At 48.6% G+C, this 16,637-nt stretch overlaps 1 protein-coding gene across 1 annotated transcript in view; it reads right to left on the bottom strand.

Annotated features, from left to right (window-relative positions):
- Window positions 1–2,225: 2,225 nt before the first annotated feature.
- Window positions 2,226–16,637, bottom strand: part of hip1rb (huntingtin interacting protein 1 related b) — a 37,854-nt gene continuing 23,442 nt past the window's right edge. Inside the window, exons 13-32 of the mRNA XM_061259989.1 lie at window positions 15,696–15,768; window positions 14,528–14,711; window positions 14,072–14,160; window positions 11,540–11,656; window positions 11,196–11,297; window positions 10,422–10,616; window positions 9,614–9,761; window positions 9,299–9,385; window positions 8,432–8,539; window positions 7,961–8,097; window positions 7,444–7,554; window positions 7,220–7,278; window positions 7,053–7,083; window positions 6,576–6,638; window positions 6,388–6,488; window positions 5,689–5,794; window positions 4,057–4,180; window positions 3,824–3,885; window positions 3,064–3,285; window positions 2,226–2,757 (exon numbers count right to left, since the gene is read on the bottom strand). Coding sequence (XP_061115973.1) covers window positions 2,749–2,757; window positions 3,064–3,285; window positions 3,824–3,885; window positions 4,057–4,180; window positions 5,689–5,794; window positions 6,388–6,488; window positions 6,576–6,638; window positions 7,053–7,083; window positions 7,220–7,278; window positions 7,444–7,554; window positions 7,961–8,097; window positions 8,432–8,539; window positions 9,299–9,385; window positions 9,614–9,761; window positions 10,422–10,616; window positions 11,196–11,297; window positions 11,540–11,656; window positions 14,072–14,160; window positions 14,528–14,711; window positions 15,696–15,768 — 2,128 coding nt within the window. The 3' untranslated portion in view covers window positions 2,226–2,748. The remainder of the gene's footprint in view (window positions 2,758–3,063; window positions 3,286–3,823; window positions 3,886–4,056; window positions 4,181–5,688; window positions 5,795–6,387; window positions 6,489–6,575; window positions 6,639–7,052; window positions 7,084–7,219; window positions 7,279–7,443; window positions 7,555–7,960; window positions 8,098–8,431; window positions 8,540–9,298; window positions 9,386–9,613; window positions 9,762–10,421; window positions 10,617–11,195; window positions 11,298–11,539; window positions 11,657–14,071; window positions 14,161–14,527; window positions 14,712–15,695; window positions 15,769–16,637) is intronic.

Genomic DNA, 16,637 nt, shown 5'->3' with positions numbered 1-16,637 from the left:
CAGCCTGTTGTGAAAGTTGGCCAATTCCACCTGGCTGGTCGCCCAGCAGGGTGACACCCAGCGAGTGGGGGGAGGTGCCTGCTGGGGGAACAGGAGTCTGTAAGTTCCCTTGCTAAGCTGTACATGAAGAGGCTTCCTGTGACTCATGTCTGTGTGAGCCTGACCGGCGGTCTGCAGCGTGGTACGGGTGATGCTCGAGAGAGCCCACGCCCGTCTGCGCCCAAACTGACCTCACACGGATGAGTGGACAGACACGGTGGGACATTCCAAATTAGTGAGAAAGAGGGGGGGGGGGGGCGGGGGCATTAGAAAAGGCATCAATAATGAGACGGAGCTATGGTTCAGTTCGGGGGGGGGTCCGACCTCTTCTCATGTGATGTGTACCAGCAGCACGCTTCAATAGAGCAGGAATGTGTGCCGTGTTCTCCAATCACGTGCCCCGACTCCACCCGCCCTTCTCGTGTCATTCCAATAACCTCACTGCAAGCTGCCAGATGTCATTCCCTCACAGCTTTAAGCAAGAGTTTAATCTCACAAAAAAATCTATTTAAGAAATATCCGGCTGCTGTGTTGTATGCTCATGCGGTCTGATAGTGTCAGAGACACGGAATAAAACCGCAGCTGAACTCAGCAAGGCTTAATCTTCTATTAACATTCTTTATTTACTTGCTGAGCCGACACACCTACCCCGAGTAAATTAAACTTTTAACATGGTGTTAATTTGTACAGCTGAATGTTTAATTATGATTTGCTGCTGTGGCACAGCACGCCACCTGGGAATGAACCCGGCAACCCCTGAGTTCAAAGAATGGTGGGGGGCGGGGGCGGCATAGGGTGACAGGATACATTTGTATTTTACTTTATATTTTAAGCTAGGACTGTCGCATTTGTGTTCATCTTGATACTGTAGTTGCTTACCTCATTACTTACTGACTTGGACTATTTACCACTATTTACTAGACTTGATATTCATGGTTGTAGACAACTGATTCTTTGTGAATTAACACTTTATCTGAGCAAGCTGAGTAAAAATATTTAAATCCAAAAACTATTACATACGGTATTTGGTGCAGGTCTTTTGAGTCGAGCACAAAATACATTGTGCTAGTTACTCTGATAAAACTGGCATCTGCGTTAAACTCAACGGACAGACGCAAGCATTATCCCTGAGATATGACTGACTCTTCCTTAGTGGCCCTGCTGTACTGTAGCCTCAGTTTACAGCACTTTTCTCATCTTCATGGTGGTAGAGTTCCCATAAGCCATCACATCTCCCAAATGAACACGGGCCAAACTTTATTGTTCTTAAACATTTATTGGTCATCTGACATTTACACTTATTACAGGATACCACAGTAATCTTTACTAAAATATATTAATAGATCTGAGAGTATAAAGACATGTTTAACAAAGAGAAAGGGGGGGGGGGGGCAGCACTTAATAAAAACCCTTTTTAAGAAAGCACTCGAGGTGTCCAAAGATCTCCGTACAACAGCGTCATGAGAAAACCGAAAGGAAAAGACTCTGGAGAAACGGCAAATAACTTTCGCCTGATGCAAACGGGCAGCCAAAATATTCTTACCAAATATTGAGAATAAAATTACTCTTTCAAATCAGTTCTATGTTTTGAGTGGCAAAATGTTTTATCTAAGATTCTCAAGAATCGGGAGTGCTTTACCTGAATCTAAAGAGCTAAAGCATTTCAGGATTGTATGTGGCCCAGTTTGGTTGTGTTTGAGAGCGGTGAAGTTCATAACAGAACTAAATAACTTGAGGGTTTCGGGTGGTCTCTTTTCAAAGTGGTGTGCCAACATTCTTTTCTTACCGATACAGCAGACAATCACTGCAATGACTAGAATTAGTACTTCCTATTCTACATATAAAAAAAAAAAGAAACAATGACAGATATTTGGAGAGTCTCATCAGAAAAACATAAGTAGGTAGCATGTGAGGAGACTTCTACAAAAAAAAGTCATTGAACAAGTACTTCTGTGTGCCGTGTGTGATTATGTGACGCTATAAAAGGCAGGTAGAACCCTTCAGAGCTCACAGCACCCTGTAGTGAAAAGAGAAAGGAGCGAACTCAACTGGTTCTTTTGCATTGTGCATTCAAGGACTCAGTCGTTACAGCAACAACAGCGAGTAAAGTGTTGTGAACAGCCCGTTCACACGTGGACGTGGCGTTCCGCTACGCGGAAGTCACTGCGTCACGCCGAGAAACGTTTGCTGTGATTCGACCTCCACACTGCTGTCCGTGTTCCAGTGTTCACTCAGACGGGCCTGAAATGAACATCTTCATCCGTAGTATTGCACCCCGAGTACACTTAAAAACTTACCCTTGTTTGAAAATTTACACCATTCGGGAACAATGGACGCAGGGACATTAAAGGGTGTGGCTGTATAAAAAAAAAGCAGTTTGCTCGAGTTCCAGATCGCGTTCTATCTGACAGCCTATCAATGTCTTCTCTAGAAGGTTTCACCTCACCAGCTGTAAGGTCACGTGATGGTGAGAGAGAGAGAGAGATAGAGATAGGGAGTGAGAGAGAGAGAGAGTGAGAAAGAGAGAGAGGCTCAGTTTAGAGAGGTAAAGGGATGGAGATGAATGAGACTGGAGATGTTCTGCCTCCTCAGACATAGTGTCCCAGACTGCGTGACAGAAGTTGTCATGCTGACCAGTGTGCCAATCTATGCTGGGCGGAGCCAGAGAGGGGACGTCAGCCAATCGGAGCAGCCTCCTGGCAGGTGTCTTTACCTGAACTAAAGTAGGGTAAGAGAGAAGGGAGGGATTAAGGAAAAGTGTGTGGTAATACAGGTGCCCACATGATAACCAAAACCATCAAATCATGTTCCCTGAGGGCGAGAATGGTTGGTTTTCCACCCTCCCTCTGGGAGTCAGGTGTGAAGACAGTCTGGCCAATCAGTTGCAATAATCATTCAGTTAATTGCCCATGAATAAAGAAAACCAGGGCTGGATTTGGATTGGAGGGCCAGATGAGGGTCCCCACAAAAGCCTGACTTGCAAATGATGGTGTTATTTTATGATGTTATTTTGGCGGACCTTACTGTGCTTTTGGGAGGGATGGTGGGTTTCTGTGCAATGGCAGGTTTCTTCATGAGGGGGGGCTTGGTCGGCTTGGGGGAGAGGGGCGGGGGGGTGCTAGTGAAGCCGTTGCCCTCGGCAACCTGGTCCAGCGGAACCCCGGCCAGAACGTAGTGTTTCTTCCTGAGTTCACCCAACCGCACACGCTCACTGTCCAACTGCATCTCCAACTCCAACACCTTCACCTGGAACCACACACACACACACACACACACACACACACACGCTCACTGTCCAACTGCATCTCCAACTCCAACACCTTCACCTGGAACCACACACACACATACACAGACACACACGCTCACTGTCCAACTGCATCTCCAACTCCAACACCTTCACCTGGAACCACACACACACACACACAGACACACACACTCACTGTCCAACTGCATCTCCAACTCCAACACCTTCACCTGGAACCACACACACACACACACACACACACACACACGCTCACTGTCCAACTGCATCTCCAACTCCAACACCTTCACCTGGAACCACACACACACATACACAGACACACACACTCACTGTCCAACTGCATCTCCAACTCCAACACCTTCACCTGGAACCACACACACACACACACACACACACACACACACACACACGCTCACTGTCCAACTGCATCTCCAACTCCAACACCTTCACCTGGAACCACACACACACACACACACACACTCACACACACACACACACACACACACACACACACACACTGACCTGTGACTCCATCTCCTCTCTCTTCAGCTTGATCAGAGACAGGCCCGAGAAGTCCAGGGTGCCTGGGGGGTGGCACAAACTCAAACTGAAATCGGTTTCATTGGCATAAGCGCTTCATTAACAATAAAAAGAAAACGGCAACTAGTAAAACTACAATATAAACCACACCAAACTGTCGCAGTCTGTGCCTCTCTCTCCCACTCTCACTCCCTCAGACAGGCGGTGACACTCACTCTTCTCCTCCATCTGCTCCTGGCCGGTCTTGGTGGAGGCCACCACGTTGGCGGCCATCTCGTTAACATGGCGGGAGGCCTGCTGCAGGGCCGAGAGCTTCACGCTGCCGGGGTCCGCCTTCACCTGAGGGGGGGGGGAGGGGAGAGTGAAGACCATTCAGCTTAACACGCTTTCTCTGTATCAAACACTTTACGTGGTCTGAAACAGAGCTGGTGTACGCAACTCAACCGCTTTTTCATTTTAATGAAATAAAAATGACAAAGAGAGAGGGAGAGACAGAGAAAGAGAACGAAACGCAGGAAGAAGGGTGTTGTTGGGGAACGTCAGGGTATCGGGGTGTCTGGTATCTGCCCCCCCCCCCCCCCCGGCACCACTGCCTCTCTGATGACCCCTGGTGGGAGGAGGAGCTCCCTGCGGACATCCTGCACGTGTACTGTGGCTCTTCACGACGCGCCCCGGCCTCCTCTCCTCAGGCTCTCTCAGACCTGCTGACAGTCCCTTCTCAGGCCAGCTCAGCACCCATGAGGAGGACTGACTGCGCTGTTCGTACAGCTGACTCCAGCACTGCTCGTTGCCTGGTTAATTAGCGCAAGGGTGTTAATTATCCTCCGCCATATCCCCGTGGCTCTAACGTGCTAATATTCGTAAGGTGCTCCAGCTGAAAACGCCTGCTAAATGAATACGCTGTGAAGCGAGAGGATGAGTAAAGAGATGAGTTCTCACCATCATAGCAGCAGTGCAGTGAGACGCTGGTTTAATTTCACTGCCGTCAGCTGAGCTCAGTAATACAGCTCTGTGCTCCTTTTCAATGAGCTGAATTCATGATCGTTTACTGAATCGACACTCACTGACTCTAGTGAACAGAACGAGAGAAAGGAGAGGAGAACAGACCACATGATAGAAAGAAGGATAGAATGGAAGAGGAGGGAGAGAGAGAGGGACAGAAAGAAGAAAGGACAGAGAGAGAGACAGGACAGACAGATAGAGAGGACAGAGATAGAGAGAGAGAGAGAGAGAGAGAGAGGACCGCAAGAGAGGATAAAGAGAGAGAGGACAGAGAGAATAGGACAGAGAGAGGACAGCGAAAGATAGAGAGAGGATAGAGGGATAGAGAGAGAGAGGACAGAGAGAGAGACGACAGAGAGAGAGAGAGGACCACGAGAGGATAAAGAGAGAGAGGACAGAGAGAATAGGACAGAGAGAGGGAGGACAGCGAAAGACAGAGAGAGAGGATAGAGGGATAGAGAGAGGACAGAGAGATTGAGAGAGAGGACAGAGAGACTGAGAGAGAGGACTGAAAGGGAATAGGACAGAGAAGACAGAGAGATAGAGAGAGAGGACAATTCTCCCTCCTAGCCGGTCTCCCAGCTTGTGCCATCAAGCCCCTCCAGCTGGTCCAGAATGCTGCAGTCCGCCTGATCACCAGTCAGCCCAGGTTGGCTCATGTCACCCCACTCCTCATTGGCATCCACTGGCTTCCTATTGCCGCACGCATCCAATTTAACGCAGACCAAGGAGAGGGCAGAAAGAGAGAGGAGAGGGCAGAAAGAGAGAGGAGAGGGCAGAAAGAGAGGAGAGGGCAGAAAGAGAGAGGAGAGGGCAGAAAGAGAGAGGAGAGGGCAGGTACTCGCCTTAGAGGCAGCCACCAGTTGGGCGGTGCTGGCGGCGATCTCGTGTGAGCAGACGATCAGCTCCTCATACTTCCCCGTGTGCAGGACCACCTTATCAGCCGACTCCCTGCAGAGACCCAGCGTCACGGTTACGGCTGTGTGTGAGTGTGTGTGTGTGTGTGTGTGAGTGTGTGTGTGTGTGAGTGTGTGTGTGTGTGAGTGTGTGTGTGTGTGTGTGTGTGTGTGTGTGTGAGTGTGTGTGTGTGTGTGTGAGTGTGTGAGTGTGTGTGTGTGTGTGTGTGTGTCTGTGTGTGTGCATCTGTGTATGTGTGTGAATATGCACGTGTGTCTGTGTGTGTGCATCTGTGTATGTGTGTGAATGTGCACGTGTGTCTGTTTGTGAGTGTGCATGAGTGTGTGTGTGTGTGTGTGTGTGTGTGAGAGTTTGTGCGTGTATGTGTGTGAGTGGTTGCATATGTGTGTTTGTGTGTATGTGAGTGTGTGTGTGTGTGTGTGTGTCTGTGTGTGAATGTGTGAGTGTGCACATGTGTGTGTGTGTGTGTGTGTGTGTGTGTGCGCACGCATGTGTGTGTGAGTCTGTGCGTGTATGTGTGTGAGTGGTTGCATATGTGTGTATGTGAGTGTGTGTATGTGAGTGTCTGAGTGTGAGTGTGTGTGAGTGTGTGTGTGCGTGTGTGTGTGTGTGTGTTCTACACTCACACCAGCTGAGTGGCCCCCCAGCCAACAGCCTTGGACGCAGAGATCAGCCCCTCGGTCCAGCGAGAGTTCCGGGCGTAGAACTCCTTCACCGTTGCTGCGCCCTGGAGAACAGCGTGTGAGTTTGTTGGCGAGTCAATTTGCTGAGGAATTTCCACATTTCTGCGTCCTCTGTGCAAGCACTAACTCACCCTCCCTCCCTCCACAATCTCCTTCTGCAGGTCAGTGGAGGCCAGAACCAAGATGTGGATAGCCTGGAAAGAGACATAGTTAGCCTGGTTCATGGGGCTACACACAGCACAATATTTACTGCAGCACTTTTAGCACCTGCTGGGGCCCAGCCAAGGATTCAAATCTCTGAGTTAGAAATCCAGCTCCCTGACCTCACGCACTGATGACATCATAGCAGAACTGCAGCCTGACCTCATATAATGATGACACTATACATGCACTGTAGTCAGATTTCCCACACAAATAACATTTCATAATAAATAAATGAAAACAAAAAAATAAATACAAAACATTTTCTCGTAGTTATTTTTAGTGCAATAGTCAGGGAGGCGGGAGTATTGGGCTACTTTAGTGTACATAGATGCAAACTTTCCTCTGACTAGAGAGATATATTTGAACAATTCCTGTGAAAACCCTGTCCAGTGAAGCCATATTACCTTCATCAGGTCTGTGCAGCAGTTTAGGATTCTGGAAGAAAAACAGTAAACAGAACTGTGACCAAGCTTCCTGCTCCTCCTGCACATCACACAGAGCTCCACTCTGGAGGACCTCCCGACAGCACGTCTCTGTATGAAACCCTGCACCGGCGCGACCCCATACTGACCTCTCGCTGACCTCCAGTTTGACCCCGGTGGTGCCTGTCCTGGCCTTGTTCATCATGTCCTGTCGATAAACACGGAGCACGTCGGAAATCCCAATCAACACTGAAGCCTTCACGTGAGAAGCCATATTAACCAGAAAATATTAATCAAAGCCTTCCATAATTAAAGCTGTTCGGTGAACGGCGAGTAGATTGGCTGAAATAGGCCCCGCCCACCCGCCACTCACGTCGATCCGCCGGACGGCTTCCTCGATGGCCGCCGAAGTCGCTGCCATCTCCTTATCCACCAGGTCGCCCAGCTCCTCCTGCCGGATGTCCGAGCCCTTCGGCCTCAGCTCCTGAGTGGGGCAGACCAAGAGGTCAAAGGTCAGCCCTGCTGCAATGAGGTCAGAGGTCAGTGCTGCTACCGGGTCAAAGGTCAGTGCTAATATAGACACAGAGGTCAAAGGTCAGCCCTCCTACCAGGTCAGAGGTCAGTGCTAATATAGACAGAGAGGTGAAAGGTCAGCCCTCCTACCAGGTCAGAGGTCAGTGCTAATATAGACACAGAGGTGAAAGGTCAGCTCTCCTACCAGGTCAGAGGTCAGTGCTAATATAGACAGAGAGGTGAAAGGTCAGCCCTCCTACCAGGTCAGAGGTCAGTGCTAATATAGACAGAGAGGTGAAAGGTCAGCCCTCCTACCAGGTCAGAGGTCAGTGCTAATATAGACAGAGAGGTGAAGGGTCCCCAGGTGTGGGCCTCACCTGGCCGAGCCTCAGGATCTGCTGTAGGGCAGAGCGGGTAGCGGCCGGATCCGCCCCCTGCAAGGTGGCCTTGGCCTTCAGTTCGCGCAGAAACGCCAGACTCTGAGACGCACAGCTCCTGCAGCTCTCCGTCAGCCCTGGGGAGCAGAGAGCATTTCTGGGTAACATCACACATCACATAACAGCCCTGGGGAGCAGAGAGCATGCTGGGTAACATCACACATCACATATCAGCCCTGGGGAGCAGAGAGCATGCTGGGTAACATCACACATCACATATCAGCCCTGGGGAGCAGAGAGCATGCTGGGTAATGTCACACAGGATGGGGGTGAGGGTGGGGGTGGGGGTGGGGGTGAGGGTGGGGGTTTGGGTGGGGTTCGGGTGGGGTGGGGGTGAGGGTGGGGTTAGGGTGGGGTTAGGGTGGGGGTGGGGGTGGGGGTTAGGGTGGGGTTAGGGTGGGGGTGGCTCACGGTCCGCGTGGTCAGTGGGGGCCATGTGGGCTGTGGCGCTGCCGTTGACGATGGTGTCCGAGGCCAGGTGGGAGAACTGAGTCACCGCCCGCAGCAATCCGCTAGCGTCTGAAACGACAGAGACACAGGAACTTTACACACACACACACACACACATACACAGGAACTTTACACACACACACACACACACACAGGAACTTTACACTCACAAACACACACGACACACATACGCACACACAGGAACTTTACACACACACACACACACACACACATACACAGGAACTTTACACACACACACACACAAACACAGGAACTTTACACACACACACACACAAACACAGGAACTTTACACACACACTCACACACACACACACACATACACAGGAACTTTACACACACACACACACAAACACAGGAACTTTATACACACACACACACACATACACAGGAACTTTACACACACACACACACACACACACATACACAGGAACTTTACACACACACACACACACACATACGCACACACAGGAACTTTACACACACACACACACACACACACATACATTCTAAATCTTCAAAATCTCATTTTATCAACATTTAAATTCTAACTCCAGTGCTATTAGTCACCAGCAGTGACTGCTAAATGAGCATTAAAATGTTCAGATAAGAACATTCTATTCACATATTTGTGACCTCACGCCTTAAAAAGGTTAATGAGACTGATCTTAAACTTAAGCTTAATACTTTACGGGTTGGCGTTTGGTTTGGTTTCCTACCACCAGGGGGCAGCACAGACCAGCATGGTCGGGGTTGAAACACAAGATGCCCTGCCCTACTTCAGCCCAACAGAGGAGCAGCGCTCTGTACCTGCCATGTTCCTCAGGTAGTCTGTGTGACCCTGCTTGAGTTTATCAACAGAGCCCAGAGTCGCCTCAGCACGATTCACCAGGTAATCTGAGAGGGGGGGGGAGAGAAAGGGGGGTGGGGGTGGAAGGAGGACAGAGGAGGAGCATATGTTAAAAATAGCGATTTCAGGTTTAAAAATAAATGTGGTAACACTTATGATAATTACTTCGGTTATTTCCCCCAGATCCCATAAGCAGCCACTGCTGAGGCCCAGATAGCCACGCACGCCGGTCTGAATTGTGTGAAACAGTGGGGTCACCTGGGGGAGGCGTTTACCTGGAGAGCTGGTGCAGCGAATGTGCAGCGGGTCGTCCAGCTTGGCTGCTGCGTCCTGTATGATGCTCTCGGCCTCGGAGACCGTCCCCTGCAGCAGCACAAACTGCTCTTCTAGAAGCTTCTGCTGCAGCTGCTCCTCCCGACTCAGCTACACACACACACACACACACACACACACACACACACACACACACTTTCAGTATGGACACAGACACCAACACCAGCACTTCAATAGCCCCAGCACCAGGGTCTGTGATTCAGTAGTAGTGTGGTCTGTGTCAGCCTGTGATTGGCTCTGTGATGTTGTGTCGGCCTGTGATTGGCTCTGTGATGTTGTGTCAGCCTGTGATTGGCTCTGTGATGTTGTGTCGGCCTGTGATTGGCTCTGTGATGTTGTGTCAGCCTGTGATTGGCTCTGTGATGTTGTGTCAGCCTGTGATTGGCTCTGTGATGTTGTGTCGGCCTGTGATTGGCTCTGTGATGTTGTGTCAGCCTGTGATTGACTCTGTGATGTTGTGTCAGCCTGTGATTGGCTCTGTGATGGTGTGTCAGCCTGTGATTGGCTCTGTGATGTTGTGTCAGCCTGTGATTGGCTCTGTGATGTTGTGTTGGCCTGTGATTGGCTCTGTGATGTTGTGTCAGCCTGTGATTGGCTCTGTGATGGTGTGTAAACCTGTGATTGGCTCTGTGATGTTGTGTCAGCCTGTGATTGGCTCTGTGATGGTGTGTAAACCTGTGATTGGCTCTGTGATGTTGTGTCAGCCTGTGATTGGCTCTGTGATGTTGTGTCAGTCTCTGATTGGCTCACCTTCTCCTGCAGTTTCCCCTGCAGCTCGCCCAGCTCCCGGGCGCTCCTCTCTCTCTCCTGCTGCAGGGAGGTGAGCTGCAGCTGCGCAGTCGTCTGCAGGGAGGCCAGCTGCTCCTCTTGCTGCACCGCCAAACGCGCCAGCGCCTCCTTCTCCTCCTGCAGCGCCGCTAATGTGCCGCTCAGCTCCTCCCCTTCCTGCCCAGCACAGGCGCAGTACATTTGCATTTACTGGGAAGACGGGCAATTTGTATGTGTGATTTGCATAGACAAGCAATCTGCGGCCGGCGTCCAATTACCATGCAGCCTCCCTGTCCCACCAGAGGACGTGACTCACTCCATCTACATGTCAGGCTCCAGCTGGACTGAAACTACCCCTCGGTTCAGTGGTAGGGGCACCGGGGTACTTGCTTTGAATTTCTGAAGTCGTGTGTTCACACCCCCATTCACATAGACCAGTGTGTTCTGAGACACGTACGGGTGTGTTGTGAAGCAGGTACAGGAGTGTTCTGAGACAGGTACGGGTGTGTTGTGAAGCAGGTACAGGTGTGTTCTGACACAGGTACAGGTGTGTTGTGAAGCAGGTACAGGTGTGTTCTGGCACAGGTACAGGTGTGTTCTGAGACAGGTACGGGTGTGTTGTGAAGCAGGTACAGGTGTGTTCTGACACAGGTACAGGTGTGTTGTGAAGCAGGTAGAGTCCAGGTGGACGGGCGGACAGAGAGACAGGCGGATAGAGAGACAGGTGGACAGAGAGACGGGCGGACAGAGACGCACCCTCTCGTTGCTCTGTAGGCTGGTTTTGACCCGCAGCACCTCCACCCTCCGCTCCTCCAGCTCCTGCCTCAGTCTGTCCATCTCAAACTTCTGCTCCTCCAGCTGAGGGTCAGAGGTCAGAGGTCAGAGGGAGAAAGATGTATTTTTCTCCTTTTTAAGGGAGAGCTGGGCAAGAGGGTACAGCACGCATACAGCTGAATAAACGCAAAGAGACTGAATGAACTTGCAGGTGAATTGTATGACCGCGATTTAGTGTTAAAGGGGTGGATGAGCCCGGAGTGACCCTGAAGTGACCCCAGCTGACCCCAGGTTGACCCCAGGTTGACCCCGGCAGTCTCGTTCACCTTCATGTCGGCCTCCTGCCTGACGCGGTCGACCTCGAAGGAAAGCTGCTGCTTGGTCCGAGCCACCTCCTCCTGAGTCTGCTGACTGGCCGAGAGCATCTTCACCGTGTCTGCGCTCTGCAACACACAGGTAGATTATACACACACCTATACACACATACATACATACATTACACACACACACACATACACATACACATACACATACATTACAGACACATATACACACATACGTACATTATACACACACATACATATACACATACATTACACACACACACACACACACACACATACGTACATTGCACACACACACATATGTACATTACACACACACACATACACATACATTACACACATACATACATTACACACACACACATACATTACACACACATATACACACATACGTACAATATACACACACATATATATACACATACATTACACACATACACACATACGTAAATTACACACACACACACACATACGTACATTACACACACACACATATACACATACATTACACACACATATACACACATACGTACATTATACACACATACATATACACATACATTACACACACACATATACACACATACGTACATTACACACACACACATACACATACATTACACATACACACACACACAAACATACATTACACACACACACACACACATATATACACATACATTGCACACACATACACTCACCGAGCACTTTATTAGGTATTTATTAGACTTATTTTTTCGATTCCTACTGCCGTAGCGTATCCACTTAGAGTTATGATGCGTTGTGTATTCAGAGATGCTCTTCGGCATACCACTGTTGTAATGAGTGCTAATTTGCGTTACTGTCACCTTCCTGTCAGCTTTGACCAGTCTGGTCATTCTCCTCTGACGTCTCTCATTAACAAGGCGTTTCCTTCTGCAGAACTGCTGCTCACTGAATTTTTTTTTGTTTTTTGCACCATTGCTTGCAAACTCTATAGAGACTAGTGTATGTGAAAATCCCAGGAGATCAGCAGTTTTTGAGATACTCAAAGCATTCTGTCTGCCACCAACAATCATTCCATGGTAAAAGTCACAAATTTTTTGCCCATTCTGATGGTTGATGTTAACTGAAGCTCCTGACCCGTATCTACATCATTGTATGCATTGCACTGCTGCCACATAATTATATACACACACACACGTACACTACACACACATATGTACATAATACACACACACGTGCATTATAGACACACCCATGTGTACACATACATTATACACACATATGTACACATACATTATACACAGACGTACAGGTAATAATACACACACGTACACGTAGATTATACACACGCAGGTACATTATACACACACACACATATAAACACACACGTACATTATACACACACACATATATATAAACACACACGTACATTATACACACACACACACACACATATAAACACACACGTACATTATACACACACACACACACACATATAAACACACACGTACATTATACACACACACACACATATATACACACATGTACATTATACACACACACACACATATTAACACACACGTACACTATACACACACACATATAAACACACACGTACATTATACACACACACACACATATAAACATACACGTACATTATACATGGAGATATTTCTGTGCTCACTGACGTAATTACAGCCTGACCCTGCAGAATTCCTCACTGCTGATGAGTCTCACACAGGCGTGAGGTCACCGCCCAAAAGGCCAGATGAGAATGACTCATCATCCATGGAGACGAACCTCTGTCCTTTCAATTACGCAGTCAGTGCTGTGAGTGTGAGACCTTGAGTGTGGCAAGGTTTACGTTACATTACAGTTATTTAGCAGACGCTATCAACCAGAGCGACATACAATAAAGTGCAAATCAGAACCAGGGACAAGTGCGCTGAAAACACTAAAGGAAAGTACAGTTCCAAGTCCTACAGTGATCACATAGATAAAACTTGAACCCTTGTAGAAAAACCGTCTGTGTAGCAAAACCACAGTGGGCAGCTAGAACCCTGAATAGTAAAATAATTAAATGCAAGTGAAATTATTGCATGTAGCATACACATAGCGTACGTGGCTAATTATAGCAGTGAGGTAGGGAGGGAAAGGTGCAGCCTGAAGAGCTGAGTTTCAGTCAAAAACTGACGACAGGAAGGTCATTACACCACCGTGGGGCCAGGACAGGTGCAGGTGTGATGAGGGGGAGGCGCCAGGCGTCCAGTGGTAGCGGAATAGAGAGGTCTGGCAGGCGTGTACGGGTTTACCCATTCAATCACGTGTGTACACACACTCAGTCACTCAGTCACTCAGTCACTCAGTCACTCAGTCACTCAGTCAATCACTCAATCACTCAATCACTCAATCACTCAATCACTCAATCACACTCACATACACATACACATATATACACACACATACACACTGTCACAATACACTCACACACACACACACACACACACACACTGTAACACACACTCGTACCTTGCGTAGTAGTTCTGCATGGTTGCTGACAAGTTCTGCGTGCTTCTCCTTCAGTTTGGTGTATCGCAGTTCTGTGGCCTGGGCTCTCTCTGTAGGGGGGGGTGCAAGGTTGGGTACATCACTAATCCTACACACCCAGATGCTAGCACCAGCTCTACTGATCAGGCCGGCTACTGTAATGCCTGCAATCAGTGCTATCAATGGTGTAGCTCAAACTGGTGAAGTTTGCGACTCAAGAGTCAGAGATATGAGTTACAGTGTCAGTGTCTGCGTGTGTGAATGGTGTGTCTGTGTATGTGTGTGTGTGTTAGGACAGTGTGTATGTGTGTCTGTTAGGACAGTGTGTATGTGTGTGTAAGGACAGTGTGTGTTAGGGCAGTGTGTATGTGTGTGTAAGGACAGTGTGTGTGTGTTAGGGCAGTGTGTGGGTGTGTGGGTGTGTGTATATGTTCTCACTCTCAGCCTCGCTGTAGGTGTGCTGCAGACTCTGGCTCTCTGCGCTCTGCTCTCTCAGGGCCTGCAGCTCCATGCGCAGCTGCTCGTTCTCCACCAGGGCGCGCTGTTTCAGCGCCCGCTGCTCCTCCAGCTCCGCCTCCAGGCTGTTAATCTGGGACTTCAGCTGCGTGATGTAGCGCTGGGCCTGGCCACAGGGGGCGACAGAGAGCAATGAGTGCACAGCACCATACACACACACAGGGACATGCACACACGCGCACACACACACGGACCCCCTCCCATTATAAGCCCACTCGCCATATTCCGCACCCCCAGGGTTGCCATGATGCCTGTCCATCAAGCCCCGCCCAAATCCACATGGCACATACCATTCCCACCCTCCCACCTATCGGCCACACCCACAGTAACCTCAGTTCATCTCACTTCAGCCATTCAGGAAATTAAGTCAATAAACTCAATGCCTCTGGTACTTTTCAATTCACTAAGTGAATTTCAGTTAATTTCCTTAACGGACGGAACTCAAAGGGAACTTACTGCAGCCCTGCTACACATTTCATCAAATAGAGCTTTGTCTGAGACACTGTGAAATCTTCCAAGGTACCAACCAACTCCAGGTGAAAGATATATATGCCTGTATCCCTGTATAGAGAGCAGGTGTGGGACAGATACAACAGCCATAAATTGTTCACATTTCCAGTCTATTATTTTAGATACCCACAAGAGCTCATTTGTGTGGTTATTTGTGTGGTGTGTCAGTACCAAAACAATCTCTATCCAGGTTTACATGTCCATTATCCAGCGCCTCTCATGAGCTTTACCAAGAACAGGCTGTTTTAGTGACTGTGTCTTTAAGGTTCATTGATATCAATGAACCTCTTTTCTGATTGGCTGGCTGAATTCCGTCTGTGCGGAGAGCTTGGATTGGCTCCAGTTACAAGGTGGGCAGTGCTGAAGCTAAAGAGTGCATCGTTGTGATGTCACTACTGCACAGAATTCCAAATGGCTCGTTTAAATTTAAAAAAAATTCATACAGATTGTGTGGATTTATTTGGGGATACATTCAATCTTTTTATAACCCTTCCAACTCCTTTATAATCCACATAGCTAGGGCAAGGTCATTTTCCACAGCATGGGATCTATGAAATGAGGGGCGTGCGAGTGTCAGTACCTCAGCTTTAATCCGCTCCAGTTCAGCCCGCAGGAGCTCCAGCTCCCTCTTCATGCCGTCGATCTGAACATCCCTGCGGAGCGGACAACACGACACGACACAACAACACAATACAACACAATACAACACAATACAACACAATACAACAGACAGCCGAGCATGACACAAACACAAACACAAACAGAACACAAACACAAACAGAACACAGAGCAGACACAAACACAAACAGAACACAGACACAAACAGAACACAGAACACAGAACAGACACAAACACAAACATAAACAGAACACAAACATAACACAGAACAGACACAAACACAAACAGAACACATACACAAATACAAACAGAAACAGAACACAGACACAACACAAACACAAACAGAACACAGACATGACAGACAGCAGGGTCAGTCACCTTCAACCATTTTCAGTCTTTACCTTCTTCACCAAACCTCTACCACAGTGAAAACAGCCTGTAGCCTAGAGGCTAAGATATGTGACTGGGACCTGGAAGGTTGGTGGTTCAAGCCCCAGTGTAGCCACTATAACATCTACACAGCTGTTGGTCCCTTGGGCAAGGCCGTAAACCCCAGCTCCAGGGGGATTGCCCCCGCTCTGTCTAATCAAGTGTAAGTCACTTTGGATAAAAGCATCAGCTAAATAACACAATGATTATTCATAATATTGTTATTATAAAGTAAGGTCTCTCAGAAAAGATGCATCTTAATGACACCAGCTCATGTTTTCCCGTTCTTTATCCACACACAGTATTTCCGTCTTTTTTTCACACTTTGTCCCTTTACAACACTCAGTCACAGGCCTGTTACAGAAGCAGCTCAGGTCTTTATTCTGCCAGTGATTAATCAGGCCTTTCCCCTCCACACAAACAAGAGAAATCAACATGGCAACCCGATCACATAACAAACCCCCCTCTTTGGGGA

Source organism: Conger conger, chromosome 11 (assembly GCF_963514075.1).
Source record: "Conger conger chromosome 11, fConCon1.1, whole genome shotgun sequence".
Lineage (NCBI taxonomy): Eukaryota > Metazoa > Chordata > Actinopteri > Anguilliformes > Congridae > Conger > Conger conger.
The sequence above is the reverse complement of the archived record's forward strand: the minus strand, read 5'-3'. Positions and strand labels throughout refer to the sequence as shown.